Raw genomic sequence first — 27,966 nt, 5'->3', positions numbered from 1 at the left:
GCTGCTACTTCTTTTGGACCCTTGAGCAGTGGGTCCGTACACCAGTCTACTTGTGTTTCACCTGGAAGACTGGTCACTTCCAGATGCACCCTTGTTGCGCACCACTTCCAGTAAGGAGGATTTATAACTCCTTCCAGAAGATAACTTTCAGATATATCCAAAAGGAAAACCACTTCCGGATCACTCAATATACAGTCCTATCACACAGCAGTCTATTCGATCAAATTCCGGGGGGTGATACTAACAACCTCCTGAAACGGCAATTACTATGAAATGGGGGGTCTAGAGGACACACTCCCAACTGAAATATGAAATAGGACAGATCACGTACGAATGCGCGTCACTCGGTCACCGCCTAATTTGGTCTTGAGCCTTTCGGAGAGTTCCACGGCGGTCTTCGCGATCACGACGCGTCCAAACGCAGGCTGGGTGAACCCGGGTCCCCGGAAATACACGGCGGCTTGTCCGGCGTTATCCCAGCGTGCTTCCAGGCCAACTGATAAGGGCCCTGGAAAACACTTGCGCCCTTGGTGGCAAAACGAACTCTCTGTTATTTTTAGTCTCTGCTAGAAGTCTTCTGTAAAGGTCTCTGCTGGAAGTCTTCCACATGCACATTTGTCTTGGTTTCACTATAGGGTTCCTTGGCGTAATCAGCATCCGGGAGGCTGACATCCTGGTCGCAAGCCGGCTCTTCGTGCATAACATATCCGGCTGGTCGTCTTGGTCGGTCGCTAATATGGGCTTTGTATACTGGAAAATCGGAAAGGTCTTGGTGGGTATAAATCAGGGGCGTCTGGTCAGCCTCCGCACCCACAACGTCTGGGTCATCTGCGAGTCACATCAGGAAGGAACTTTCGGAAGGCACACGTGACTTCCGGAAGTAACTCGACATTGGGAGGACTTCTGGAAGTCACTTGGTCTCAGTATGCTGTGGGAACTTGTACCAGTTCTCCGTTCGTCCTCGTTCTTCCCTGTCGCGCGCACTTCTGGACCAATCATCACCGCGAGTGCTTCCATGGGAAATGGGAAACGACGCTCGGACATTTTACGTCCAGTCGCCACGTGTCAAACCCGTCATTAACATTAGAGGAATGCAGGCGTTGTCATTTGAGGAGAGACGACGGTACTTAAACGAAAACCCTGACATTAGCGCCAGGTACTTTAATAGACGACTCCAGTCTTATTTCGACAATGGTCGAGAAAAGTCACTCGGGGAAATAATAGACCATTTTTGGCGTGTAGAATTTTAGCAACGCGGATCTCCGCATATCCACTGTTTGTTGTGGATTAAAGATGCTCCTGATGTTGTGAAGTTATCAGAAACGGAAGAAGGACGTGCTGAACTTGCTGCATACGTTGATAAGAGTATTCCTGTGCTTTCAAAGCTCTCACTGACCTCGAGGTATGACCATGCGCAACGTGCAGCACTCACCGTGCAGGTGAAATAGATATTCTTGCAATGAGACCTCCTGAAGTGGAAACGGATGAATGGCATATGCTATGACAGTGCACAAAGTGCAAGGACTAACATGCTGCTACGTTGTATTTCATTCTAACTCGATCCCAAACGTTGCTTTCGCGTACGTTGCTTTGTCAACAATTAGGAATCGGAACTCAATTGTCATAACACACCGTCTAACACTTGAAAAGTTGATATCGTCGCCTGACAAAATTGCTACTTTTGCGGACGAGAATGCGTGTGTTTTGAGTGCAGTTGCGAAAACGACGGACGCCGCTATTACGATAGTTCGTGATATGAAAGAGGTAGCATTAGCCCACAGCAAATGTATTTCGCCGCGATGAAGCGTGTGGATCTTTGCATACGATGGTAGCATGCCATTTGTACCCACGCAGCTCCAACCAGACCTAGCACTCGAATTAAAAAGAGTATCACCGATGGATTCACGCAAACCGTTGTGGGGCGTCGATCCAGCTACGAGTAAACCGCTTAGGGCCGCGGAGACATCGCCAAGCTGCCGGCGGATATTGGAGTCTCGTGTCTTGCACCCAGGCACTCTCGGCCAAACGGTGAGTAAGAGCTCGAGGAAACCAGGTACGCCATGATGCACAATACTAAGTCATACGTGTTGCTCATAACTAATGCACTTACTAATCATACTGCATTTGCTTTTGTAGACGACAGATTGCAGAGCGACACACGCATCGCTAGACTTACGATCGGAATATGATACCATTGAACCCTGTGGTATCAACCGCGTACATATATGGATTCGTTAGTCATCGTGACTAAACTGTAACCACTGAAACAAATACGCACATGAAAAGAGCTGTTGACTCACGACATCGTGCCGAACTGCTTCTTCAGCATGTCGGCGCACATTCGCATGAAGGCATCGTCTTCCACTATCCGTTGAAGGATGTGCTCACGCTCTTCGTCGGTGACTCGGTGGCACATTCTGCATCTCGACTCATGAACTTCGTGGTAGTAATTGGAGCTCTCAGCTATTACTCCCACGTACGTCTCCGTTGGCAATGTTGGCTGGACACGTGGCTGAGGTGTAGCTTCACGTCGTGCCGTAGCGCTGACACTAAGCTGCTGAGTAGAATCGTCAACGCGATTCTTCTGGAGCATCTGCGACGTTCGTAGAGCTTCGTAGTCTTGCATCGGCTCAGTGAGTACTGTAGGAACAGCAACGACAGGAGTTTCCACTTGCCGAATCGCTGCACGCTGGCATGATGGGCGAAGAGCAACAGGGACCAACATGTAGTATGTTTGATGTGCGCTCTCGAACAGCGCCACTTCTCGAACAGGGGGTTGATCTTGCACCGGGATGTTGTTAGCTCGGTCTGTGACCTCGGCAGCTTGCGTCTCAGAAGTGCACGGCGAGGATGAATTCTGTTCCTGAGGCAGTACTTGGGCTGTAGTCCGAGTACGACCACGTGTCTTCGTTGTGGTGTTGTGGCGGGTTTTGCTGGACGCTCGACGAGCTAGAAAAACTTGGGGATGCTGCTGCGGTGAATTTGCCAACAGTACATCTTTATCTTGGGTTGTCTTGGTGACCCGACCAATTCTAGATCCCGAAGTGGCCTTAGACGCATGGAGGTATTCCGTCCAGCTTCAGCCTTCGTCCTTAAAGTTTTTTTCTCTTCGTCTTTTCATTCTCGGTCGTCACGGAGCTCACCTCGCTCTGTGGTGCCTTGCTGTTGCACTCGCTGAAAGGTGCAACGTCCAGTGCGGCGTCTTCAACCGAGCGAGCTCGGCGACCTTAGGTCACCTTCTTTTTGCGAAGACCCGCTTGTAACGCGCGCGCGCCAGCGTGTTCTGTCGTATACGATGCTTCTCACACAGCGTATACCTCTCGCCATTGGGCTTGAAAGATCTCTCCAGTCTGCAGCCACCGACGTACATGCATTCCAAAGAGTTCGGCTGACGCGCGTGCCACTTATTATCATGTTCGCGCTCTTCCTCCTCTTCGTGCGCTGTGCCAACTCTGCCACGTGTCACGATGAGTGGAGTCTCGGCGCAGTCCGACGAGCCCAAGAAATCTTGGATCGAGTCGAAGGCGGGTCCTGTAGCACGCAGGCGCGTCAACGCGCGACGCGCGCAACACAGCGTAAGCAAAGCAGTAGGAGCTTGGCACCAGCCACCTAGCGCGCCAGCATCTCACACTAGCGGCGTACTCCCTCCATCTCTCCCTGGCGGATTTGAAGCGGGTGCGTGACTGGGATAAAAGAGAATTTCGAAAGGTCGTCAATATCGCGTTAAGGGGGGGGGGGGGGGGGGGGGGGGGCGGTGCTGAAAACTACAATATTGCATACTTCTATCAGCAACGCCCCCTAGCAACCGGAGCGTACCTACGTGAGGATGCTGGGAACTGGTGTCGTTTTTTATTCTGTTTAATTTATAATGTTTATAACATTACAGTTTTTTTCAACAATCACATTTCTAAATATAACAATAGAAAATCAACATGTAGTTGAAATTTATGTTTCAGACTCGACTCTCTACCAACGAACTTAACTCAACAAGCTACGGATGGCGATAGGGAAGGCGCCGGCTGCGACGACGCGCAGCAGCACTCGCGCCGTCAAGGAGCGCCAACTGGCACTCGTGGAGGACCCGGGCCGTGGCTTGCAGAGCGTAGGCGCGCGCGAGCTGCAGGTGGATGACGACTGGGAGGAGCGTTTGAACCTGGACGTGAAGATCATGTGCGTGCGACGGAATTGCACGAGTTTTTGCCTATTGCTGACGCATTCTGCAGGAACGTGGTGGGCACAGTGGACCTCAAGACGCCGTTGGACCTCAAGACCATCGCGCTGCACGCGCGCAACGCTGAGTACAACCCCAAGGTGTGTAAGCTGGTGGTTTTCTAGCGGGTATTGTTCGGTTAACTAACATGTTAGCCGTTATACTGCAGCGCTTCTCGGCGGTGATCATGCGGCTACGAGACCCCAAGACGACGGCGCTGATCTTCGGCTCTGGAAAGGTGCGGCAACTGGTTGTGTGATGAGGTTCTGGGAGGTTCTGAGGTTGTGTTGACATTGTTCCAGATTGTCATTACGGGTGGTACCAGTGAGGACAGCTGCCGGTTAGCGGCGCGCAAGTTCACGCGCGTAATACAGGTCAGTGGGGTGGAAGAGTGCTGTAACGGTGAAAATTGCCTAATGTTGGAGCTAACGTGTGCTTTGGCTGCTTAGAAACTCAACTTTCCGGCCAAGTTTACCGAGTTCAAGGTGCGCAATGTCATGGGCACGTGCGATATCCGCTTCCCGATTCGGTTGGAAGGACTGCTGAACGACCACGCGCGCTTCTCTAGTGTACGTCGTGCTGCTTCCAGTTGCGTGCTGTTGGTGCAGGCATGGAATTCTCACTGACTGTTGTTGCTGATACAGTACGAGCCGGAGCTGTTCCCGGGACTCATTTACAAACTTGTCGAGCCTAAACTGACGCTGCTGATTTTCGTGTCTGGCAAGATCGTGCTTTGCGGTGCAAGAGACTCGAACCACCTTCACCAGGCTATCGACAAGATGTATCCAGTGCTATTGCAGTACCGCAAGATGACGGCACCACCGTCACTGATGACAGGGAAACATGGTTATGAGGATAGTGAGGACCTTGACCGTCTGGAGACAGGGGCTAACGTCTAAGACCAAAGAAGCTGTACGAGCGTGCATTGCTATATGTATCTATCCTATCCTAACCAACTCAAATCAACAAAAAGCACAACAGCAAAGTAGAATATGCATTATGCCGTGTAGTCTGAGCTCGTGAATAGCCCCAACGATGGCCATCACTTAAGTGTTTCTACCGTGAGTAAGTGTCGAATTCACTCACTCTTGGGGCTCTTCTTGAGCTTTTTCCGCTTTTTCTTGTCGTCGCTTGCCTTCGATGAAGTCACCTGCTTCTTCTCATCGCCCGCAGGTTGCGATTCGGACTGATTGGTGGATTCATCATCTTCTTGTGTTTCCCTTGCTTCATCTGCTTCAGTCGGTTCGCCTTGTGCAGGTCATATCCGGAGACCGTGTTAATGCGGTGCCGCATAGGCGGTGCCTTTAGAAGCTCCTCTTCTTTGATGCACTAGTCTTCTTAAGCGAGAGCATCCAGGCAGGGACTTCGCAACCTGAGATTTTCATGACGTTCGCAATTGTACGCAAGTAGACCATATCATCCTCCGTGAAGAATGTGACAGCCTTGCCCTTGCGTCCATTTCGGCCCGTACGACCGATGCGGTGAATGTAGCTAACAGCGCTCTGTCAAAGCGAACAAAAGCAAACACACAACCATTAGACCCCATGTCTGGATAATCAAGCGCGTACCAGATAACTCCTTCCCACCTGAGGGAAATCGTAATTGATCACCATGTTGACGGCCTTGAAGTCCATACCACGGCTCATCAAGTCTGTACAGATAAGCACCCAGACTTCTCCGGTGCGGAAACGGCGAATCACGTCGTCGCGCTGTTCCTTGGTTCGATCGGCGTGGACTGCACCGATGTTGACTCCATCATACAGCAACTCGTGGTACAATTCGTTGGCACGCTCCTTGTTTTGCACGAAAAGCAGCGCGGGGAGCTGAAGGCCGTCGTGTAGCAGTTGCTTCATGGCAACAAGCTTTCCTTCCTCCTTGCCCACAAACACGAGTTTCTGGTCGATCGTGCTAGCGCCTGCATTTTTCGTTCCCACAGCCACCTTGACAGGGTCACGCAGCACACTTTGAGCTAACTCCTCGACTCCCTCCAACATCGTAGCGCTAAACATGGCACGCTGAACTTTAGCGTGAGTGCACGCAGCAAAAATCTCATCAACCTGCTCTACGAAGCCCAGCTCCAGCAGTCTATCAGCCTCATCTAGGCACACAATCTCCACGGTCGAAAGATCGACCTTCGCTTCTTGGATCAGATGCACAAGTCGCAGAGGTGTCGCAATCAAGACATCATGGTTCACAGCCAGCTTGCTTTTGGTCTGGGAGGCGATGGTAGCAGCAGTAGCCTTAGACAGCAATGTGATGTGTAGCTTCTTGCCCACCGCAAGGCGCGTAAACTCAGCACGAATCTGCACCGCCAAGTCGCGAGTAGGTGCCAACACAATCGAGCGGATACCACTGCTAGATCCGCTACCGGCTGCCAAGTTTCCAAGAATTGGGATGGCGAAGGCTGCAGTTTTACCGGAACCAGTAGGTGCAGTCGCCAGTACATCACGCCTAAGCAACAAACTCGGGATCGCCTGCATCTGCACCGACGTAGGCTCCTTGTACTCCGAGCGTTCAATGTTCTGCAGCAGCACGCGCTTCATCTGCTGCGCACTCGAACTCGAGTCCAAGCGCATATCCGCAAACGAAGTAATAGGCGCAGGCACACTCACACCACTCACGCGAATACCAAGCTGACGTCGAAGCAGCAGCACCCCTTCCCTGTAGCAAAAAAGTAATGCGAAATCATACGTGAGAATCATGCCGAGACGGTCCTAAGCCACGCAGCAGTCCACGTACTGCTCAACAGTAACAGTGTTCTTCTTGGCGGCCTTCTTCGCTTCTTTCTTCGCCTTCTTCTTAGCATCGCCAAACATCTTTTCCGCGTCCACATCCTCATCATTCGACTTGAACAGACTCACAGCTTCTTCCTCATCCTCATCGTCTTCACTTTCACTAGTCTCCGCGGCTTCCTCATCCGATGGCTGCGACACAGCCTCGCTTCCCATCGACTCTGTACGGGAGCGACGACGGGCACGCTTTTCCTTGCGCTTGACAGCCTTGGTCTTGAGAGGAGCCAATAACTGCGACGCTTGCAGGCGAGCCTCGTCCTCCAGACGCTGCTCTTCCAGTGCGCCTTCGCTCAGCTTGCGCTTGCGTCGAGGCTTGCTGCCTTTGACCTTGCGGGGCTTGCTGGTCGTATCGTTACCCGCCCACTCCGGCACCATGTCGACGCTGATCTTGCGCGGCTTGGGCGCCTTCTCCTTGGGTTTCTGTGCGGCATCGAATCCGAAAAAGTCCAGCTCGTCCACCGTCGCAGTTTTCTGCGTGTCCTTGCTAGCTCTTTTGGCTGAATTTCATTGTGGCATGCACAAAACAATTGAAAGTGTGTGGTTAGAAAGCTGTTGGCGAGCTGGAAGGTGTAGTGCTACAGCCGCAGAGCGAGCTAGAGAGTGCAAATTCCATGAAGAGAAAGAGCGTACAGTTGCTAATGTTCTTGAACTGCTTCTTGTCCTTCTGGAACTTGACGCCGCCGAACTTTGCGCCCTGCGTGAGCGCTCCGAAGAAGGTGCTGGACATCGTCAGTCTTGGTCTTTGCGTCCAGCCAAAATGACCAACAAAACGAGCACAAGTTTTGGACCAATCAAAAACCGTTGATCCGTATTAACTGCTATAGACAGCATATTATGGGCCACTACTTCATGCGGCAACCTGCTTTGCTATCGATGCGTCCTCGCCAGCGAGGTCTCTGCATCAATGTTGTTCTAGGTCACAACTTTTGATTTGTTTCTTCACCGTTTGTGACAGCTTCAGCGGTTTCGTTATCTTCGTTTGCAGTCTTTGGGACGGTGAGGACCAAGAATGAGGCTGGGAGCTGGTCGGGGGTTGTGGGCTGCTCCAAGGAAGATCTCGAGTCGGACCAGTGGCCGTTTGGGCCAAGTTTGACGGTGACTTTGGTGCAGTGCTTGTTGATCGCTTCGGCGTCAACGTACTCGTAACGAAGGCTCTTCAGTCCGTTCTTCTTCCACGTGCGGTGGTGCTCCTTCAGCAACTCGTGCTTCACGGTGCACTTCCACTTGCTTCTGCGTAGCACCGTCAGCTTCTCCTTCAAAGTGAGCTCCTCTAGGTCACGAATGGTGCCACTGCAATGGATACGAACACAACAGTAAAGTCAGAGAGCACGACCAACTCGAACCAACTAACAACTAACCTGGGCGGTGTTTGGATGGCGAGTTTCTTGCGCACCACCCGACTGTAGAGCTCATTGTCCTCTCCGCCCCAGCCCCAAAAGTTGTTCGGGAATCCGTTGACCTTGATGAACTGCTGCCGCGTGAACGCCACGATGCCACCGAAATAGTTGGAGCTGTCGTTGTAGCGCTCCCACACTCGTGCAACGTGCATTGGTCCAAGAAGAGGCACCGTCGCGTAGAACTCGCCCAGATCGTCCTGTGCAATGAACAACAAAGCACTCAAATCAGCTTCCAATTCGCACATGTTCACCCTTGCAGCACCTTCCACATACTCCAGGCAGCAGGTCCACGTCGTGGAAAATGTAGACGTCGTAGTCGCTGCGTGCCAAGTCGAAGCCTGCATTCAGCAGTTTGCCTCGATTGAACTTGCGCCCGTCCGGCGACTGCTCCAGGATGAAGATATGGAACGAGGCACTAGCCACCGCAAGCAACCACCGTCAGAAAAAGTCAACACCACGTTCCCACTGCAAGAAGTGGCATACCTCTTCGGTGCACAATGTCGCTGCAGGAACTCCGTCATGTACGGCACGAACTCGTCTAAGTGCGCTCGCCGCTTCTGCGCTGGGTGGTTGTCGCGGAATGGCACCAGCACCGCCACCCGCGTCGTGTCCTGCATTGCGGCGGCGCTGCTTTTGTCTGGCGCTGGTGGCGTCTCCGTCTTTTCCAGTGCTCCAGCAAGTCTGGTGGAGCTGTCATCGCTTTCTGCGAGAAAGGCGTCGCTCGAGCGTCGCTGCCTCTTGCGGTTGTCGCCGGGGGCGTTGGCAAGTGGCCGCTTCGTCGCCATCCACACTCAAGAAAAAAACTGGTAGATGTCTTCACGAAGGAGGACAGAGCTTAAACCATCCAGTGGTTGGATACGCATACGCGCAATCCCGTCCTTGTCGAGGGAGATGCTAACCTTCTCTCGGCTCAACGAACACAAGAGCAGATTTGCAATCGCAATGTGTATTAGTGCTTGGCTTGGTCGCCACCTCCAAAACCACCTTGGACACGACATCTTGTTTTTTATAAGGACGTCCTGCCGTCGCTATTCTTCACCTCTATCAATATATACCCTCTCTGAATACATATCATAAGTGTATCCAAGTGCAATGAAAAAAAAAGCACGTCCCAAAGTAAAGCTGCTGGCTACGCAACTTGCTCGAGAAATGCTGCCGGGGGAAGGCCTACGATCTGCACGAACTGCGATACGGAGACACTGTGCTTTATCATGCACTTGCCCACGCGCCGTCGATAGCTGGAGTCGGTCTGGCCCATTCGTCTCAGTACGGCGACACCAAGCTGGGTTTCGGCGGGCACCTCGCTTTCGTTGAGGAGCTTGACGAGATTGTCCAGCATGCCCAGGGTCTGAACCACGCGGTCTGCAGTTCCAAACACGTCTTTCTTCTGCAGTGCAGCTAACGCCATTAGTGCGGCAGGCGTATCCTCGTCATTGAAGCTATTCACGCTCTTGTTCAGAGCCGACACGGACTTGATGCCCATAACATCAACCAACAGGTCTGGTGCGTGGAGAAGTCTTTGGGTGAACGGAACTACGCCACGAGGCAGATCACAAGCCGAGTTGATGGTAATGCTGGCATTCTGTCGCACAGATGCGCTCGTGTGAGCCAAGCACTGTACCAACGGCTCGATACCGAATTCAATCACGCGTGGTTTGGCGTCCTCGGATGTTGACAACGCCATCACCGCTGCAGTGAGGCATCGAGTGAGCTCATCTCGCTTTTCAGCCGGCTCACAACGCACTTGTCCTAGAAGGACCTTCGAGAGCGCTTTGAGGCACAACTCCACGGCGTTGAGCTGAATGGCTTCTCGCTTGGCTTGGTCGTATGCAGCCACATTCGTGATCACCATCGCCGAGTGCAATAGCGTATCAGCTCGGCACAGCCGCGGTTTTTTAAGCAGCGACAGCACCGGCGCTACAATGGTGAATTGTGCGCAGGTACGAGCACCCTCGTAGACCCGTGTGAGTTTGGCCAGCACCTCCACGAGCAACTCGACAATTTGTGGTGGGAGCTTCGACAGCGGCTGGCTAGATAGCATCTTTGCTAAAGTGGCGACGGCCTCAATTTTGTTGGCGAGCAGGAGACACCCTTCGTTAGAAACCGTCAAGTTGATGAAAATGCGGCATCCAGCAGCGACAACCGCTTCTTCGTCATCGCTTAGCAATCGAGTCGCCGTGGTCAGCACAACTTCGTCGCTCAAGTCGTTTGGCGCGTCCTGCTCGTGTGGCAACAGCTCAGTGACTACTCCATGTGTGGTTTTGCCACGAATGAAAAATGCAACGCAAGCTTACCATTTCGAACAGTACCAGTGATGCAACCACCAGCGCAGCGTCCGCGCGAACCTCAGGAGAGATCGACTGCGTTAGGTCTGCACACGTGAACATGAGCTCCCGCATCACAGCCGTGTACTTGAAGTTTGGACTGCTAAGCAGCTCGCGCAAGTCATAAAGTGCTCGGCAGCGGTCTTCGTCGGGGAGATCTTCCGTCGCCAGCAACTCGGCATATTTCGGAATTGCTCTAGCGCCGAACGCACGCGTCACCTGAGTACATGAGCGACTGAGCCAACACATGTCTCTCGAAGAGCATTTTACTATCTCCGACTACCCACCTCCTTCGGGTTGAAGGACTCCTCAAAAGGTTGGTCCGCGTACGGGTGGCGGTCTCGAAGCTGGTCGCTGACTCGGTGCATAGCGGGCTAGGAGGAAGGTAAAACGAGCTCAAATGCAACCCTGCGACTTTGGTTCCGACAGGGCACCAACAATAGATGAAGAGGAAGTCCGGTGAAACTATCGTGTATTGCTTGTTTAGGCTGCATGTACGACATGTTAGTAGACGCCAGTGCGAACTGATCAGGAAGAAAGACGGACAGGTCTCCACCCTTGGTGTGTTGGCCACCCCTCTTCTCGCTGCACTCTTCCTCAGGACTACTAGCTAAGACTACACATGCAGATATACAAACATTTGCCCTTCTTTTCTCTCATCGACCCCACTTGGAGGTTTTGATGACGTCTTTCGATCACGGATAGGACCCACCGCCGACCCCAGTGACCACTTTTCAGCGGGTGAGGAACGGCAACAAGCCCCGTTTTGTTCAGTCCGCCCGACGCAATACTTCTAATCATCGAGAAAGTCGGAGGCCGCCTTGCAACAGGCCTCGTTGGAATCGCCCCACTCATATGCAAAAATGCAAAACGCACTCAGATCAATGGTATCCCACGACGACATCTCTCGAGGAAGAGCGCAGCTTGGAATCGTGGTAGGAGACTCGAAAAGAAGAGGAGGGCTTCACATGTCCAGGCGGAGACCTACAAGACAAAAGCATGTAGAAAAACAGTTTGCATAGTTAGAGAGTGTAAACCATGAGGCTTGTTCCTGAGCGAAGCTACTTCTTCTCCTTCTTGGGGGCACGGTACGAGCCCACAACCACGGCGTGATCACGCTCGTACGGCTCCAGCGTCAGCTGCTCTGCCGGCTTGAACTGCTCCTGCTGCAGCTTCTTGACCTCACGTGCGAAGACAGCCTCAGGCGGGGCCGTCGAGTCGATGCAGCTAGCCTTGATGGAGATCACGAAGTGACCGCCGTTCTTGAGGTAGTGCGAGGCGTTGATGGCCACGATACGAGCCTGGTCAGGCTGGGCAACATCGGCGAACACAACGTCGACCATGGGGACGAGCATACGATACTTGAGCGGGTGACGCGCATCCTCGATAATGGGCACCACGTTGGTGCGCGACTTGGCCATGTTAATGAGGTCGCGGCCCACACGGTGAGAGAACTCGACGGCGTACACGGCGCCAGTGGGTCCCACAATGTCGGACACATGCGACACGGTCGTGCCAGAGGCACCACCGAGGTACAGCACCTTGGCGCCAGGCTGGATCCAGATGTTGTCCACACCGCCCAGAATGGCGGCGGCGATCTTCGAACGGAACGGGTTCCACACACGGTACTCGACCTTCTCGGTACCCTCGCCCGAGGCGGCTGGCACGTCCACCGAGATGCGCTTCTCGCCGTACACGGACTTGCCGGGCGTCGAGTTGAGCGTCACGAGAGCGTCTTCCTTGCCGCGAGCAATGAAGATGCCGGCGTGACGGTGAGGCTCCACAACCACCTTGGCGCCGCCGGCCATGCCGCCACGGCCACCGCCGCGACCACCACCTCCACGGCCACGGCCAGCGCCACGGCCACCGCGGTCACCGCCACGACCGCCACGGCCACCAAAGCCGCCGCGGCCACCAGGAGCGCCACGACCGCCGCCACGACCACCACCGCGACCGCCGCCGAATCCACGACCACCGCCGCGACCACCGCCACGGCCACCGCGAGCACCACCACGACCGAAACCACGTCCAGACATACTTGAGATTCTTGGGGAGAAGAGAGAGACGAGAGAGTTCGCTGGCTTTTCCGGAATTGAATTGAGCTATTGCCGAGCAAATGGGTCCGAATGAATGGCCACGTCCGGCTGATGCGCTGCCAGCCAACCAACGACCACGGTTAGGTACGAAGCGTTTTCAACCAATCAACGACCATGATTCTACTTTCAGCCAATTATAGACAGGTTGAAGTGCTGTCGAAGCGACGCCAATCACGATCCAGAGCTCATGGTGTCCGTGCTGGCCGTGACCCTGCTACTGTTGCCGAGCGTGAGCACGTTCCGCGTGCTGTCGACGTCGGATGACCCTCTTGGGCACACACGCGGTCTTTGAGCCGTACGCGGCGGGATCTGTGGGCTACTACGGCGACCCCAGCAACCCGGCGGAAGAGCGCCTGAACGAGGGATCCCCGTACTCGCCAGACACGCCGCGGATCTTCTTCAGCGCTCCACTGCAGCGTATGTTTATCTGATTGGTATAATAAGGGAGATTGGAGGAGGAGCGGTATTGATTGAGGGCGTTGTGTGTCTTGAGACAGAAATGTGCCCGGGTATGGTGGGGCCGGGACGCAACGGCGAGTACTACTGCTTCAGTCGAGAATACGGCTACTGCGATCGACGCAGCGGTTTGTGCGTGTGCAATCAGGGCTACACTGGACTGGACTGCACAGCTTGTCAGCCAGGGTACTTTAAGCGAGGCGGATTGTGTTTTGCAAAGAGTTGAGTGTCACTGAGTCGCTCTTTTGGTTTGGGATAGCTGCTGACGGAAACGCTCTTGTCTGTACATGTAGAGAGCTGTCCGAACGATTGTTCGCGGGGCGGCAAATGTGACTATGCTACCGGGACGTGCACTTGTGACCGTACACGACGTGGGGTGGACTGCTCGCAAAGGTTCTGCGCCTTCGATGAACTGTGTGTGAGCTGCACGACTACTGTCTGTCTGCGCTGTGTCGAAGGATTTTATGTGGATCCAGGCACTCAAACATGCGGTACGTTACATGCCAATTTGAACTATCCGTTGAGAATGATTTTCACAAGTATGCTTTGTTTTCCATATTAGCCTCTTGTGCGCGCTACGATCCGCGGTGCTTGTCTTGTAATTCTTCTGGCTGTCTTACGTGCGCAGACCTGCTACTAAACTCGGTGCGCCGCAGTGGTGCGCGCAGAATTGATCAACCATTACCTGCTGATGAACAGGTCCGCGAGTTTTCTCAAGCTTTTGTCTACGGCAGTCAAGATCCGCGGGTTTTTGACGAAGCTGAGTTCTTCATGCTGGTCCCAGCCACTTTATCCTCGACACCGCTGAACGAGAAAAGCGTTACTTGCACGCAGGGTGGTAATGATGATGCTGGGTGGACATGCTCTTCGTATTCTGAGTCGCATCGTGTGTGTGGACATCGAGGCGTCTTCTCGTTCGTTTCGCCGCTTTACGCAATTGCTGAAGCTGCAGGCGACATCACGATAACGGTGCAGCGATCTGGAGGCGGGCTCGGGCATGCTTCATTGCTGTACGATCTGGAACATGTAACCACGACGCCTGGAGATGTGTCGCCCACTGTGTTCTATACGAGCTCACAAAAGCTGGAGTTTGCTCCTGGGGTAGTCTCGATGGCTTTTAAGCTGCAGATTCATGATGACCATATTTTGGAGAGCGACAAAAATTTCAGACTTCGGCTACGCGAACCATTCGCTCCTACAGATTTATTTGGTGTAGCGCCAGCAACTTTGGGGAACCAACGGCGTACATTCGTGACCATTATGGATGACGATAGACTTCGGCCTGTTGCCGGTTTATCGTACGTGGTTAGTCCTCAGACGACATTGCTACTTGGGGGTGCTGCTGGTGACCAGCTCACTTTTCAGATTCAGAGTGTCTTAGGGAATGGAGTTCCTGGTATAGACCCTAATAGCGAAGCTGTCTTTCTCATGACTTCATATCTCGAAGATGATTCAAGCACTGAGGTTGCCGCGTTCCGCACACTTCGACTCGGGACGGTGACGCAAAGCGGGATATCGTTGCTCAGTTGCACGTGGCTACGCAAGCACGCAGGCAATTACACAGTTGCTGTTCAATTATTGTATCCCGGTGGGTTGCGCGGTGAGTACTTCGGCGATGCATGGTTTGGGGAATCCTACTCGTCGGGATCAACCGCTCCCCCAATATTATCACGAATTGATCGTCGTGTGAATTTCACGTGGGGGGTTGGACCAGCGTTCCCTGGTGCCCAGAGTCATTTATCAGTACGCTGGAGCGGCTGGCTTAAGCCACTTACGACTGAAACAACCATGATCGCAGTTTCTATCGTTGGATACGCACGTGTATGGGTTGATGATGTGTTGGTCATCGATCGATGGGGTTCTGGGGGTGAAACGAGCGATAATTTGCCTGTCATCAGAGCAGGAGCTGGTGTGGCTTTGGATACTTCACGCTATTATTCATTGGTGTTCGAGTACCGAGCTCCAAGACAGGGAGATATCTACGTGCGGTTGTGTGGGGAAATGTCGGAAGTGCAAAGTTGGATGTCATTCCTGCCCAGCAACTTTTTTCAGGCAGTCATATTCAGAGTTCTCCCTTTACCAACGTGAAAGTGACACCAGCATTGACAGCAGGTGCAGCATTATCGAGTTCTACTCTGCGGAATGGCAGACCATCTGCATCTCCAGCAATGCAGGTAATTGCAGGTGAGGCATTTATTTTCAGTGTCTTACCCCGTGACGTATACGGGAACCGGCGACGTACCAAAGACCAACATGGTACGCAGCGAGACACTATTGCTGCAACTTTAACACAGACAACCGATCGAAGTCTAGGTGGTATGGGCACCAAAACAGAAGACGCACTCGTTTCGTGGAGCCCAGAGCTGGATGCATTTCGTGTCGTAGCAAGACCTCAGAGCAGTGGTGATTATTCTATGAGTGTCAGCGCCAACAGCATGGCGTTGACAGCAAGTCCCTTAGCCGTGGTCGTGGTACCCGCTCAACTCAATCCTGCAAGGTGCATCCTATCTGGTTCGGGTCTACTCGCTGGTCGTGTTGCCGGACAGGCTGTTAATGTGGCGCTTGAAACGCGAGATTTGTACGCTAATCGCATTTACACCGGAGGGGTAGTTAATCTGAAGTTGCAGGCTGTCCTGGCGTCCAGTGCTCTTCCAACTGTAGCAAGAGGCCAAGTTGTCGACAATGCAGACGGAACCTACAAATTCACATACACACCTCGTGTGGTTGGTAGCTACAGCATTGCAGTGACATGGAATGGAGTGCACTTACACAACAGTCCATATGTGATCACCGTCATACCCAGCACTCCCGTAGGGCCTACAAGCAGCGCCCTAGGTCCAGGCATTACTTCTGCGCGGACCAACGTGCAAACTACTTTCGAGGTGACAACTCGTGATTTCTCTGGAAACTCTGTGCCAATTGGTGGAGTCGCGTCGGCGCTGACGGTGGTACTAAAACACCCTGAAAAGGGAAATGTGAACGGAAATCCATGTACAGACCTTCTTAACGGACACTACACGTGCACATACACAGCGCACTACGTTGGAATTACGTGGTTGCATGTAAAGCTTTCCCAGCAAGCGATTATCGGGAGTCCGGTGGATGTTGCTGCTGGACCCGCTCTGGGATCACGGTGCGTGGCGTTTGGGAACGCGCTCGTTTCGGCTGTGGCTGGTGAGCGAACAAATTTCACTATCAGCATTTATGATGCTTTTGGGAATGCGAAGGCCAATGCTGGTAGTGAAACTATTAGTACAGTTTTCACAGGCCCGGGGATACTTACATCCGCAATCAACGCAGCAGTTGCTGTAACCTATGCCGGTAAAGGCATCTTCATCGTGGCGTATACGTTAGGTCTCAAGGGTACTTACAAAATAAGCGTATCTGTGGATAACGTGGCAGTCACCTCAAGTCCCTTCACGATGTACACGTATCCAGCCGGTGCGTCGCCCGCCACCACCTCGTTGGATTTGCTCTCACCGGCGCTTCCTAAGACGCAAGTCGATCCACCGGTTGTCTTCCGAGCTGGTGCACTTCTTGTAACCAGGCTTACGACGCGTGATGTCATCGGAAATGTACTTGAGAGTGGCGGTAATTTTTTCCAGCTAGATGAAGCTGTGCGCGCTTTCCAAAATGTGCCAATTGCTGACGAAAAAAATGGGAGTTACTTGCTCACGTTACGACCGACACGTGCTGTGATGTTTCCCTTTACGCCCAAATTGATGATGCCAGGGGGATTGAATGGTTCGTACTATTCGGCGAGTGCCTGTTGGGGCTGCTACTGCTGGATCGGCTTCGGCTTCCGATTCAGATGGTGTTAAACCGGCGTGATGCTTCCATTAATTTTGACTTCGGTGAGTATCCACCCGTCCAGACTTACTCTGCAGAGACTTTTAGTGTGCGCTGGAATGGATTCCTGCTTCCTCTCTTCACTGAGATTTACACCTTCGAAGTGGATGTGTTGGGCCTCGCTAGTCTACGCATCGGCCGAACTTCAGCAATAAGCAGCAAAGGTGATACCAATGCGTTGATGAAGGTGCCACTTACATCGCAAACTTTCCTGGATCTCGAACTCAACTTTTCAAAACCGTTGGAGATACCTAACGCCACTGTTTATCTGTGGTGGAGCAGTCTCTCACAAGCTCGTGAAATAATTCCATCGTCTCGGCTCTTTACGTCCTGGGGAATTGTGAACAACGTACCACCACTGGATATAAAGCCTGCTGCGGCAGATCCTACAGCCTTCACTCCAGAATTTACGTTAATGCACGGTTTGGCTGCAGTTCGGGCAGTAGTCGATGAACCATTCATTTTTGTTGTCGTGTCACGAGACACCTTCGGCAACAAAATGAGTGGCGAGGATGACTGCACACTTTACGTATTACTTCCACAGGTGCCAAGTGGGGGCGCGCAGCCTGATCTGTCTATCACCGATTTACGTGACGGCTCATACAAAATCAATCTTGTCCCTCATCTGACCGGAATCTTCTCGTTATATGTTGCTGCACTCCCAGATGCAAAGAAGTCCAGTTCTCCTCCCGGTGGCGATGCTCTGGTGGCTTTCTTAGCTCCGTACAACATTAAGGGCAGTCCATTCAAATTCCAAGTCGACCCTGGATCGCCAAGTGCAGCTATGTCCACCCTGGTTGGCGGAGGATTTGTGACTACTACCGCTGGAGTTTTCACATCCTTCATTTTAGAGCTTCGTGATGGCAGTGCCAACCGCCTAACATCGTCTATGGTGGCTGCAAACATCGGTAAAATTCGTGTAAAGCTGAAAAATATGAGCACCGGAATCGAAGTGCTCACAAAGCTAGCACAAATGGTCAATGGTGATCAATCGGACCAAGACACGCACGTGGAGTATATTGCCACCCTCACTGGACTGTACGCTGTGCTGTTGAGCGTGGACGAAGGCGCTTCATTCACACAGAAGACGTCGACGTTGCGCGTATCCCCCAACGTTGCCACAGCGGTCACTTCCTTCGTCTCCCCCAGCGGTGCAGACGCCACGACAGCTGGAGCAGGCTTGGGTCCACAGATTTCCACGAAGCAGGACTACACGTACCATGTCACAGTCCAGGATGCATTTAGCAACGTTCGGAACAGTGGCGGTGATCTACTTGTTGCACGTGTGCATGGGCCTGACAGCTCAGCGGGCAACGTCACAGATCTAAAGAATGGTGATTACGTTGTGACCTACCGCGTTGTGCTTCCCGGAACATACGAGATCGAGACACAAGTCGCTGAACCGAGCCGGGGGCTGACGGGATATTACTACGTCGACACGGGGTCTGTCCAGCGAAACTTACCCAGTGCGGTGCGTACCGTAGACGCTGTGATTGACTTCGACTGGAGCAAAAACGTCAGCATGCGTGGTTACCCGCGTGTTGTTTGGCGAGGGTTCCTTCGCCCTCAATTTACAGAAGAGTACACGCTGTGGGTGAAAGTGCAAAGTGACGGGAGTGCTGCTGGTGTCTACATTGATAGCCAGGCCGTAATCGATGGCTTGAATACTGGTGCGACCGCGGGACACGTGATGCTAGTCGGCGGACGTCTCCATGCCATCGTCGTCGAGTACCGCAGTGCCTCACTCCAGCAAGATCCGGGATATCTCTCCCTATTCTGGCAGAGCGTCCGACAAACCCGCCAGCTTATTCCATCCCAGGCTCTCATCGCTGAGGCGTCCGAAATCCTTCCTCGGTCGCAGCTCGTAGCAGTGGACTAAACCACCATAAAGTAACAAAAGTAATATCCGCCCACCTTTCAGCCACGTTCAACGCTGACCCACCGGCGGCTTAAAGGGTCGATCCCTTCCTCCAAAGCGAAGTTGGCCCGACTCTTTCCGGCCGCCCAAACCTCCGCCCAGTCGTCGGGGCTTCCACCCTTTCATGACCCGACCCCGTTCAAAGTCCACCAAGATAGTGGCGCCGTCGATCACCCGTCCATGAGCGTGTCTGTAGGCGCGTTCAAAGTGCCTTTCGTGCTCGAACTCCACGAACGCGTAGCCCTTGGACTTGTCGCTTTTATCGCGGACAAGTCGCAGCCGTCGAATGGGCCCATAGGCCTCAAAAAAGCCTCGCAGCGTCTCCTCCGTCGTATCAAAGTGCAGGCGACCCACGAACAACGTCGAGTACGGGTCGCCCTGGATCTGCGGGTCCTTGGCGGCGTCAAAGCGAGCGTTCAGAGCCCGCACCAACCCCTTATCGTGGGGGGAAGTGTCTGTGCCATCGATACTGCCGATCTGAATGGGGTCGTACTCTTCTGCGAACCAGCCGCCCGTGTCCGAGCGTTTACAGTCCCTCCTGTCGCGACTGCGGCTTCTGCGCCGACGCTTCTCGTCGCGATTCATTATTATTTTAAGTATTATTACATAAATATTATTAAATAATATGCTGAAATGGAGTTCTGGTACATGTAGCTATAAAAACAAATCGGTCATTGGTCAAAAAGATGTTGGTCAACCAAAATGCGGCAGAATCTGATTGTCATCTTATTGTTGGCGTGGATGCGCATGGCTTCTGGTTTGCGCGTGGCGCTGCTCACGGACGTAGAAGGCAACTGGGAGTACGTCCGCAATGTGGTGCGTCAGTCCGCGTGTCTCAAGCTGAACGTCAAGGCTGGAAAGGAGCAGCTGGAGCTTCGAGACGGCTGCATGTTGGTGTTCGGAGGCGACGCGGGGGACAAGGGAGAGCACACGCTCAAGTGAGAGATTAATTATGTTGCTAAGAAAGGCGTTATTACTGAAAATGGGTGGGGTTTCAGGTGCTACGAACAGCTCGTGGACCTCAAGAAGCGCCACCCGGACCGCGTCGTGCTGCTCGTGGGGAACCGCGACGTGAACAAAATGCGGCTCACGTCGGAGCTACATGATGCCGAGATGGATCTGCACTCAATGGCCAAAGGTTGGTGCTTTAAGGGGGCTAATTGGTGAGGTGTAAGTCGCTGACTTTTTGTTGTTGACTGCTGAGAAGAGATCTTGGAAGGTCCGACTTGGGTGTCCAAGGATAAGCGGACGACGTTAAAGAAGTTCTTGGCTGATCAACAGGAAGGTGAAGATGGAGGTGATGTGGACGAGGCTTTGCAAGCAGCTAATACTAAGGTGAACCGGCTGAAGTGGATGCTGGAGCATACCATGGGCGCGCAGGGTGACTTCGAGCGTCGACGGGCGGAGCTGAGCTCGCGTCAAGAGGTTGATGGGAAAAACGAGGTTTCGGAGGAGGACGTTGTAAAGTCGTACGTGAACAGTGTCGAGGATGGAGGCGTGCTGCGCGAGTTCCTGCTGCACGGCAGTCTAGCATTTATCACACACCAGACACTGTTTGTGCATGGAGGCATCATAAACGGCGACAGCGAAGCAGATTTATCGGCGCTTGGTCGTGTGCCTGATGAACCTTCCAAGCGCTTCGAGTCGGTATCGGAGTGGGTTGACAAACTGAATACTTGGTACAGGGGTCAAGTTCAGGAGTGGATCGAACGCCCAACATGGAGTATTGACCATGCTTCACGTGGTGGAAACAACCTGCTCAAGTACGTGTTGCCGGATTACGCTGGTAGTGTTGTTATGGGACGCCATCTTCTTTCATCAGGTATGCCAACCCCGCTTCCTGAAGAGGCCGCGTCATTGCTCTCAGAAAGTGGTATACGACGAGTGATCATTGGGCACACGCCTCACGGCAACTGCCCGACGGTCATCAAACAGCCTCAACAACAACTGGACACCTGTGCAGCAGACCGCAGTAGCGATGCCGTGGTATTTGAAGGTGTTATTATGTGCGATACAAGTTACAGCGACGCTCGAGCGCCAGATAATCGGGGCAGCGCTGCATCCGAACTAACGGTGGAGCCCTCAGGTCATGTGCGTGTGAAGGGCATACTTGAGGATGGCCGGCAGATCAAGTATGATCCAGACGAGGATCTGTGGGTGGGCCGATGGCTTCAAGATGGAACCATGGTGAAGGCTCGAATTGCCAATGAAGCGACAAACGATGATGAAGTGTCGTATCTCGTTTTCCGCGTGGAGAATGGCTACTCGTACACTTACCACGATCGCACAGCGGCTCAGCTGCGAGAAATCGGGCTGAAGGATTGAGTGAGCTCCATAAGAAGGTGTAATTGCGCAAAAATAGCGTCTGGATCAACAAATACATGTCAGCCATTTCGGTGCATGCTTCATCAGCCCCCCTATTGACTGAACTGCTTTGCGCGCGTAAATCATGACGCTGGACACGCTGACGCGCGTTCAGGCTGAAGTAAGTCACGTTCGACTCAAGAACTCGCTCGTCCAGTCGTCACAGACATTCCGCGAGCACTTTCGGGCTGAGCAGGAGCTCTTTCGTACAGTTCCTCCACCCGATGTTGGGATTGTCGGCGCACATACGACAACTCGGCTTGGAACCCCAAACAAAAACTCACCGAAATTTGTAGCGGCTCCGGTTGTGCCTTCTGTGCATGAGGAGGACATTGTACGTCTCGAGCGACTAAACCTGTGCTGCAAGCGTGTGCGGATCTGGCGGCGACAGGTCACAAATCCGCTATTGCAATACAAGCAGCAGCAGCTCGTGGGTGGGAAGGGTGGCGCTGGAGGTGGCTCAGGTGGCATTGGCAACTCCAAAAAGCCCGAACGGCGCATGCACGCGACACTGATGATGGCCATGATTGTGGATATGTACGAGCAACGGATTTTCAGCGAGGTAGAAGGTGCTGCCCCTGTAGACGCCTCGATTGACGGGACGACAGGTGGGTGCTCTTCAAGCGGGACTAGCTTTCAGGAGAGCTTCCCAGAGTTCGTAGTGCGCTTTCTGTCGCAGCGTTCGTCAAATCGACGTCTTGCGGTTGATCAGCTGCACAGCACTGTATCGACCGTGCTGCACTCTGCTTCCAATCATGCGCGCGTTCGGGTGTTTGGGTCTCTTTGTGGCATCGATGACAAGTTTAATCCCCCAGAGAAGATCAAGGTGTTTTTGCATATCCTGGAAAATCTGTATCGAAGCAAAGTGGCGGCCAGTGTCGGTGCATCTGGTGCAAACACCGCTCGTATCGAGGAAATCGCTACTTCCGTCCCGCTGGCTGATGTTGTTTTCCACAATGTTGGTATTGCGCTAAACGTGGCGCAACAGGTTATCAGTGATCTCTTCCGAGACAACTTCTACTGGAACTTCCGCTTCTGGCTGGTTCCATGCGCGGAGCTGAGTGTGGACAGCTCGTGGCCGCCTGGTGTTTGCGGGGAGCTACAGGAGCGCGCGTTGACTCTAGCTACAGCATCACGAAACACGTTGCTAAATAGTCACCGGAAAATTGACGGCGATGCTTTTCTGGAGCTTCTCCTCGACGCGTGGACAACTCATGCTAAGCAGCTTCATGCACAACTTGAAACTGCTACGGACCACGAGGAGAGCGCAGGCATCGAGTTGCTCCGTGCACGGCAAGTAACACAGGACTCGCGTATGCAGCACTGCCCTACAACGGACGAGGAGCGTAAGTTCTTTGACCAGCTCATCGATGAGTACTGGAACGCTCCTGTGTCTTGGGCGAGCGCCAAGGTGCAGATTCGTGCTACCGCGCTGGTGCCTCGCAGACCTATGACACAACTTCAGCAGCTTTACGCTGCCTACGTAGCGGAGCTTCCACGGTCTCGGCGTGTGTGGGAGTGGAGCAACTGGCATTGGGAGACTGAATGGGAGTGGGGAGCACTCGTGGTGGCACCAGCTAAGCCTGAGCAGTGACAAAACCAGGGGTAACTCAGTACATTATTGCGTCTTTTCGCTATAAGTTGAACGAGTCAGCAATTCCAGTCGGACAATTGAAGTCACGCTTACAGTGCCAACGCAGCATTGCCGTTCTGTCCGGCACTTGAAGCGTCGAGTCGTGGCAGACAAGAACTCGGACAAACGTTGCCCGAATCTTTCGGATGGGGCTCTTGTGCCAGCCGTTCCAATTGCGACAAGTTATAGCTTACAGACTGCTTAGTGCTCTCCCTCGACGACCACATGGAAGCCGGTGCGATGACCGAGCGGCGGGTTCAATCCTAGGATGCGTGAAATAGGTCGTTCATTACTCCTTTTGCCACCGGCAAGCAAGACGACACGCCCTCCGTCGCGTACAACGCCCACTCTAACCCGTTGAGAGTCATGCTTGGTGGAAAGGCTTACCTGTGGGCCTGCGCGCTGCTCGCACTTGCCGTTTCCAGTTTCGAGATTGAGGCCCAGTCGACGTACGACGCCATTGTCGTTGGTAGCGGACCAGGCGGACTTGTTGCAGCCGAGTACCTCTCTCGTGACCCGAGTGTTTCCGTGCTGATCATCGAAGCCGGGCCCAAATCTCTCGCTGCGAGCGGTGGAACTGTGAGCCCGGACTACGCCAAGAACCGTGGGCTCGCGACGTTCGACATCCCCGGCGAGTATGAAGGCACCATCTACAACCCCAACTACTCGCAGTTCCGCGTCGACTGGATCTCCGATACGTACACGTGGCTCGGCAAGCTGGTCGGTGGTTGCTCGTCGATCAACGCCGCACTCTACTTCCGTCCCCCGAACGGCTACGTGATGAACATGCAGTGGCCATTCTCTGCCGAATCCATGGTCACCAAAATGGATGAAAATGAGAAGATGCACGGCGCCACGGACAAGCCCTCCACGGATGGCATGTGGTACACGCAGGAGGGCTACAACGTTGTGGCTAAGGCATTCTTGGCCCAAGGGTACTCGGAGAAAACGATCAATGATGCTGCTGCACGTAATAGCAAGCACAAGACTTTCGGCCACGCCCCTTTCACCTTCAAGAACGGACGGCGTGACTCCCCCGCCAACGCGTTCTGGGGCCCGATGAGTAAGCGCAGCAACGTGCATCTCGTGACCGACACCAAGGTCGACTATGTCCTGCACTCGGCTGGCAAAGCGACAGGTGTCATGTACGGTGGCAACAAGGCTCAGCTCTCATCACGTGGTACTGTCATCATGGCTGCTGGTGCGTTGAGCACGCCGAAGGTGCTCATCCAGAGTGGCATTGGCCCCGCTGACCAGCTCAACATGCTCAAGGGGAACAGCAACTTCCCTGGCGTCTCGCAGGGCGACTCGATCACGAACCCTTACGTTGGTCACAATTTGTTCGACACGAACGTCGTGTTCCCCTCTTTCTCGCACCCGAACATGAAGACATTCCGGTACGGCGACCACCCGTCGTCAGCCATTGACCAGTACATGAACAAGAACGCTTCTGGACCATGGAGCAGCTCTGGTCCCGTTCTCATCGGCTACGAGAACTTCGAGGTGCAGGGCCGGCAGTACGAGTTCCAGACCACCGTTCTCACTCATGGTTTTGGCGAGTTCGTCAAGCGCGACGACGCGCTGACGACGTCGCTGTACGTAAACAACCCGGAGGCCCGCGCTACCTCTGGCTTCGACAGCAACGGTGCCTGGCACGCATTCAAGGCGGGCAACGCGTACTTTGGCACGAACCGCGACTTGGTCGCGATGCAGCAGTACGCGTCGCATGTGGTGAGTGCCATGGTCGCCCAGGGCGCCACGTTCTTGTCGGGCTCCGGATCGGATGCCGACAGTGTGGCCAAGTGGGTGGCTGCCAACCGGGGCCTCATTGCGCACCACTTTGGCGGCAGCTGCTACGCGTCGAGCGACTCGGGGTCCCAGCGCTGCGCCGATGATAAGCTGCGCGTACTGGGCACCAGCAACATTTTCGTCGCGGACGCCAGTGCGATGCGAGACGGAACCGTCAACCCGTACGGCTTCATCATGTACATCGGACGCGAGGCTGCGGGTCAGGCTTCCAGTTACATTGCTGCTGGCGGCGCTGGCAGTGCGTGGGCGATACAGAAGCCGTCACAGGGCGCGACGTGCTCCGCTATTGAGGAGAACGTGGACTACGCCGGTAGTGACGTCGGCAGCGCCAAGAGCAGCAACGCCGAGGACTGCTGCTCGATCTGCCAGGCCACCAACGCCTGCCACGCGTACACGTGGACGAACTACAATGGGGGCACCTGCTGGCTTAAGAGTGCCAAGGGCACTGCTTCAAACAGCTCTGGTGCCCGCTCGGCTCAGCTGAAATAGGCCACACACGGTAGAAAAACAACTAATGCAGCTCTTGAGTCATTCATGGGTCGAACGAATATATGTCTGGTACCACTTGAGTAGTGTTTTCCACGCTGCTGCCAACATGTAGCCGAAATGAGTCGATGATTACCACTCAGCGGGTTGCAAATGGGCGAGGCTGGGTCATTTTAGAAATAAAATGAAACAATTGGGTCCAAATGGGGATGAGGCGAGATAGTGGGCCGCACTGAAATCAACACTTGTAAACAACTTTTTCGGAGACCAAGCTTTTTTTTTTTAGCGTCCGACGTAGCTGGTAGGCACTGTGGTGCCCGTCCGCCGCACGACCAGCTAAAGGCGCAATGCGTGACTGCCGTACGGTCATACTTCAGGAATGCATGGCTACAGGTAAACGTCAATAGCAACGACTTAACGATCCGGACCATCCTGCTGACGCACGCTAGACAAGCCGACGTCTCCGCGCTGCGCGACTATTAATACACAGCAGTGAGTGCCTCCCTGGGACTTGGTTTCGCTACGACGCAGGCAGCAAAAGATCTCCAAAGGTTCTCTAAAACAAAGTGCAACGAGTCAGTCCGCCGACAAAAATGTGACAAGGTGCAACGAGTCAGTCCACCGACCTCACACGAAAGCGATGCAGCACAGCCGCTGCGGCGGGCATCGCCTTGAAATGTGCACAAGTATGTAGCCTCGGCCTCGCCGATTAGTAACATGTGCAGCACCCAGTCGGCTGATTTCTACACGGACATCATCAAAATGACTGTATGCCAGACGCAGCTAAACTTACATGTCCTGCATCATCGACGGAGTGCTCGCGCCATCAGTCAATCTGATTGCAGCCAGCTTAGAGCGGCGGTATGGTATGCCCATCAGCTATATGTACATGTACCGCATCCACCACCGCCGTTAATGTTGTGCGATCGTCGGGGAGACCACTTCGATTTCCCACTGCCGCCTCCCCCCTCGTTGACCTCGTTGATCATCGGCGCTGCCGTGAATTGACGATGGTAAACATGGTCCATCCGGTGATCGCAGTAGCACCGCGATCACGTGGTCAATTGTCACACCCAGCGGTAGGCATACACATACACACTGCTGTTCGTCGGTGCTGTTTGGGTGCAGCGAGCGGCTTGTTAAACGCAATCGGCTACCTCCACTTTTGAGCGAGTGGTGCATGTACAAATTGTGTACCAAAATGACCAAAATACCATTTTGGGGCGACAACTTTACCCATCTGTGTAATTATACCTATTTATACCGCCTATATCTGCAAATACTTTAACTCCTGTCTGAAACCCTCTCGCTGTCTACACAGTGAGAAAAAGAAAAGCTCCAGTGCAGAGCGAGGAAGGCCCGCACGCCCGGCCCCGACACGCATCCGCACGCCCCCTCTTCCGAGTCCCCGCGCAACCATCTGCTCGGCGACTCGCTTCTCTCTCGTATCGCGGTGTTCGCGTCCCCAGAGTGTCCCTACAGCCCGCGCGCCGCTCGTTCCAGTGCGCCGTCTCGAGGCTCAGTGAAGGCGCTTCGACCGCGGCGACTAGGAGAGCTCCCAGGGTTATAAGAGCTCGTCTACAGACACGTTTAATCAGGTATGGCTCTGTGCTACGATGTACGCGCCTCTTCGACGCGAATCGCGCGTGTATTCGTTGAGTAATGACCCTCACAAAGAGACACTAATAATGTGTGGCGGACTTTTTCCAGGGTATTATGGACAACTCACACGCGTTCGTGGGGGACTTTGGCATGAACTTGAACGGCGACAACCGCTTCATGAATCAGTTCAACTTGGGCGGCAACGGGAATGTCAGCAGCGGCGGCATGGATCTGTCCGGTGGTCTGGACTTTAGCAGCGGTATGAACCTCATGACGGACTCGTCCATGATGCTCGGAGGCGGCTCGTCCTCGTCGACTGCAGGACTGATCGACTTTCCTGATGAGCTGAACTCGCCCACGACGACGGCGAACAGCGGCCCGAGCAGCAGAAGCATGGTGGGCTCTTCAGGCTCGATGATGACGGCGGCGTCCGCGCCGATGACGTCCACAGCGGATGCGATCCCGTTCCCGGCGTCGCTGGCTGCAGAGTCGCTGACGAGCGGTGGCACGTCGGCCTCTTCGTCGGGAAGTTTGGACGTGATGAATTTTATGAACACCACCACGACCAGCAGTGGGATGGGCAACAATGGCAATGGAATGGGTCTCGACATGAACATGGGCATGAATATGAATATGGGCATGGGGGTAAACAACATGGGGATGGATATGAGCGGCAGCAACGGCTTCGGGATGAACGACGCGAACCAGATGATGTTCAACAACATGCAGCATATGAACATGATGAACCCGCAGGGATCCTACTACGTGCCTCAGCAGCAAATGCAGCAGCACTACATGCAGATGATGCAACAGCAGCGTCAGTTAAACTTGCAGCGTCAGCAACAGCAGCAGCAACAACAGAAAGCGCTGCTCGAGCGCCAGCGACTGGCACAACAACAAGCGCAGAAAAACAACACAATCAGCAAACTCAACAACAACAGGCAGCGCAGCAGAAGCAGCAACAGATGCTCGCATCAGGCCAAGTTCCTCCTCAAATGTCTGCGCAGAGGCAACTGAGTGGCGGCAATCC

General features: G+C 53.8%; 12 protein-coding genes across 12 annotated transcripts; 7 read left to right on the top strand and 5 right to left on the bottom strand.

The window, feature by feature from the left end:
• Positions 1-3,997: 3,997 nt before the first annotated feature.
• On the top strand, positions 3,998-5,109 carry KRP23_14611 (TATA-box-binding protein; the record flags this gene model as incomplete). The annotated part of the gene is made up of 6 exons (XM_067885452.1): positions 3,998-4,170; positions 4,224-4,311; positions 4,380-4,448; positions 4,513-4,584; positions 4,660-4,779; positions 4,855-5,109. The coding sequence occupies 6 exons, from the start codon at positions 3,998-4,000 to the stop codon at positions 5,107-5,109; spliced, it is 777 nt and encodes a 258-aa protein (XP_067737120.1).
• A 405-nt stretch (positions 5,110-5,514) lies between these two features.
• Positions 5,515-7,729, bottom strand: KRP23_14610 (putative ATP-dependent RNA helicase ddx52; the record flags this gene model as incomplete). Its single annotated transcript, XM_067885451.1, has 4 exons — positions 5,515-5,712; positions 5,797-6,871; positions 6,950-7,499; positions 7,633-7,729. 4 exons carry the CDS (start codon positions 7,727-7,729, stop codon positions 5,515-5,517), a joined length of 1,920 nt encoding a protein of 639 aa, XP_067737119.1.
• Positions 7,730-7,919: 190 nt separating this feature from the next.
• KRP23_14609 (Beta-1,4-galactosyltransferase 1) lies at positions 7,920-9,184 on the bottom strand (the record flags this gene model as incomplete). The annotated part of the gene is made up of 4 exons (XM_067885450.1): positions 7,920-8,292; positions 8,361-8,596; positions 8,673-8,814; positions 8,883-9,184. The coding sequence occupies 4 exons, from the start codon at positions 9,182-9,184 to the stop codon at positions 7,920-7,922; spliced, it is 1,053 nt and encodes a 350-aa protein (XP_067737118.1).
• A 344-nt stretch (positions 9,185-9,528) lies between these two features.
• KRP23_14608 (uncharacterized protein) lies at positions 9,529-11,091 on the bottom strand (the record flags this gene model as incomplete). The annotated part of the gene is made up of 3 exons (XM_067885449.1): positions 9,529-10,617; positions 10,694-10,942; positions 11,011-11,091. The coding sequence occupies 3 exons, from the start codon at positions 11,089-11,091 to the stop codon at positions 9,529-9,531; spliced, it is 1,419 nt and encodes a 472-aa protein (XP_067737117.1).
• A 693-nt stretch (positions 11,092-11,784) lies between these two features.
• On the bottom strand, positions 11,785-12,759 carry KRP23_14607 (rRNA 2'-O-methyltransferase fibrillarin 1; the record flags this gene model as incomplete). Its single annotated transcript, XM_067885448.1, has 1 exon — positions 11,785-12,759. The coding sequence occupies one exon, from the start codon at positions 12,757-12,759 to the stop codon at positions 11,785-11,787; it is 975 nt and encodes a 324-aa protein (XP_067737116.1).
• A 320-nt stretch (positions 12,760-13,079) lies between these two features.
• KRP23_14606 (EGF-like domain-containing protein comC) lies at positions 13,080-13,877 on the top strand (the record flags this gene model as incomplete). Its single annotated transcript, XM_067885447.1, has 5 exons — positions 13,080-13,236; positions 13,317-13,496; positions 13,569-13,689; positions 13,752-13,766; positions 13,838-13,877. 5 exons carry the CDS (start codon positions 13,080-13,082, stop codon positions 13,875-13,877), a joined length of 513 nt encoding a protein of 170 aa, XP_067737115.1.
• Positions 13,878-17,908: 4,031 nt separating this feature from the next.
• On the top strand, positions 17,909-19,003 carry KRP23_14605 (Anti-sigma-I factor RsgI3; the record flags this gene model as incomplete). The annotated part of the gene is made up of 1 exon (XM_067885446.1): positions 17,909-19,003. One exon carries the CDS (start codon positions 17,909-17,911, stop codon positions 19,001-19,003), a length of 1,095 nt encoding a protein of 364 aa, XP_067737114.1.
• A 48-nt stretch (positions 19,004-19,051) lies between these two features.
• On the bottom strand, positions 19,052-19,627 carry KRP23_14604 (U11/U12 small nuclear ribonucleoprotein 35 kDa protein; the record flags this gene model as incomplete). Its single annotated transcript, XM_067885445.1, has 1 exon — positions 19,052-19,627. The coding sequence occupies one exon, from the start codon at positions 19,625-19,627 to the stop codon at positions 19,052-19,054; it is 576 nt and encodes a 191-aa protein (XP_067737113.1).
• Positions 19,628-19,744: 117 nt separating this feature from the next.
• KRP23_14603 (uncharacterized protein) lies at positions 19,745-21,367 on the top strand (the record flags this gene model as incomplete). Its single annotated transcript, XM_067885444.1, has 3 exons — positions 19,745-19,980; positions 20,041-20,180; positions 20,250-21,367. 3 exons carry the CDS (start codon positions 19,745-19,747, stop codon positions 21,365-21,367), a joined length of 1,494 nt encoding a protein of 497 aa, XP_067737112.1.
• Positions 21,368-21,491: 124 nt separating this feature from the next.
• Positions 21,492-23,000, top strand: KRP23_14602 (uncharacterized protein; the record flags this gene model as incomplete). Its single annotated transcript, XM_067885442.1, has 1 exon — positions 21,492-23,000. The coding sequence occupies one exon, from the start codon at positions 21,492-21,494 to the stop codon at positions 22,998-23,000; it is 1,509 nt and encodes a 502-aa protein (XP_067737111.1).
• A 405-nt stretch (positions 23,001-23,405) lies between these two features.
• KRP23_14601 (Cellobiose dehydrogenase) lies at positions 23,406-25,337 on the top strand (the record flags this gene model as incomplete). The annotated part of the gene is made up of 1 exon (XM_067885441.1): positions 23,406-25,337. The coding sequence occupies one exon, from the start codon at positions 23,406-23,408 to the stop codon at positions 25,335-25,337; it is 1,932 nt and encodes a 643-aa protein (XP_067737110.1).
• Positions 25,338-26,051: 714 nt separating this feature from the next.
• Positions 26,052-27,953, top strand: KRP23_14600 (uncharacterized protein; the record flags this gene model as incomplete). The annotated part of the gene is made up of 3 exons (XM_067885440.1): positions 26,052-26,102; positions 26,885-26,932; positions 27,045-27,953. 3 exons carry the CDS (start codon positions 26,052-26,054, stop codon positions 27,951-27,953), a joined length of 1,008 nt encoding a protein of 335 aa, XP_067737109.1.
• Between the last annotated feature and the right edge of the window lie 13 nt (positions 27,954-27,966).

This window comes from Phytophthora ramorum (genome assembly GCF_020800215.1).
Source record: "Phytophthora ramorum isolate Pr-102 chromosome Unknown Phyram_PR-102_s0022, whole genome shotgun sequence".
In the NCBI taxonomy this organism is placed as follows: Eukaryota; Oomycota; class Peronosporomycetes; order Peronosporales; family Peronosporaceae; genus Phytophthora; species Phytophthora ramorum.
Note: the sequence above shows the minus strand (reverse complement) of the source record. Positions and strands in the feature narration are given on the sequence as shown.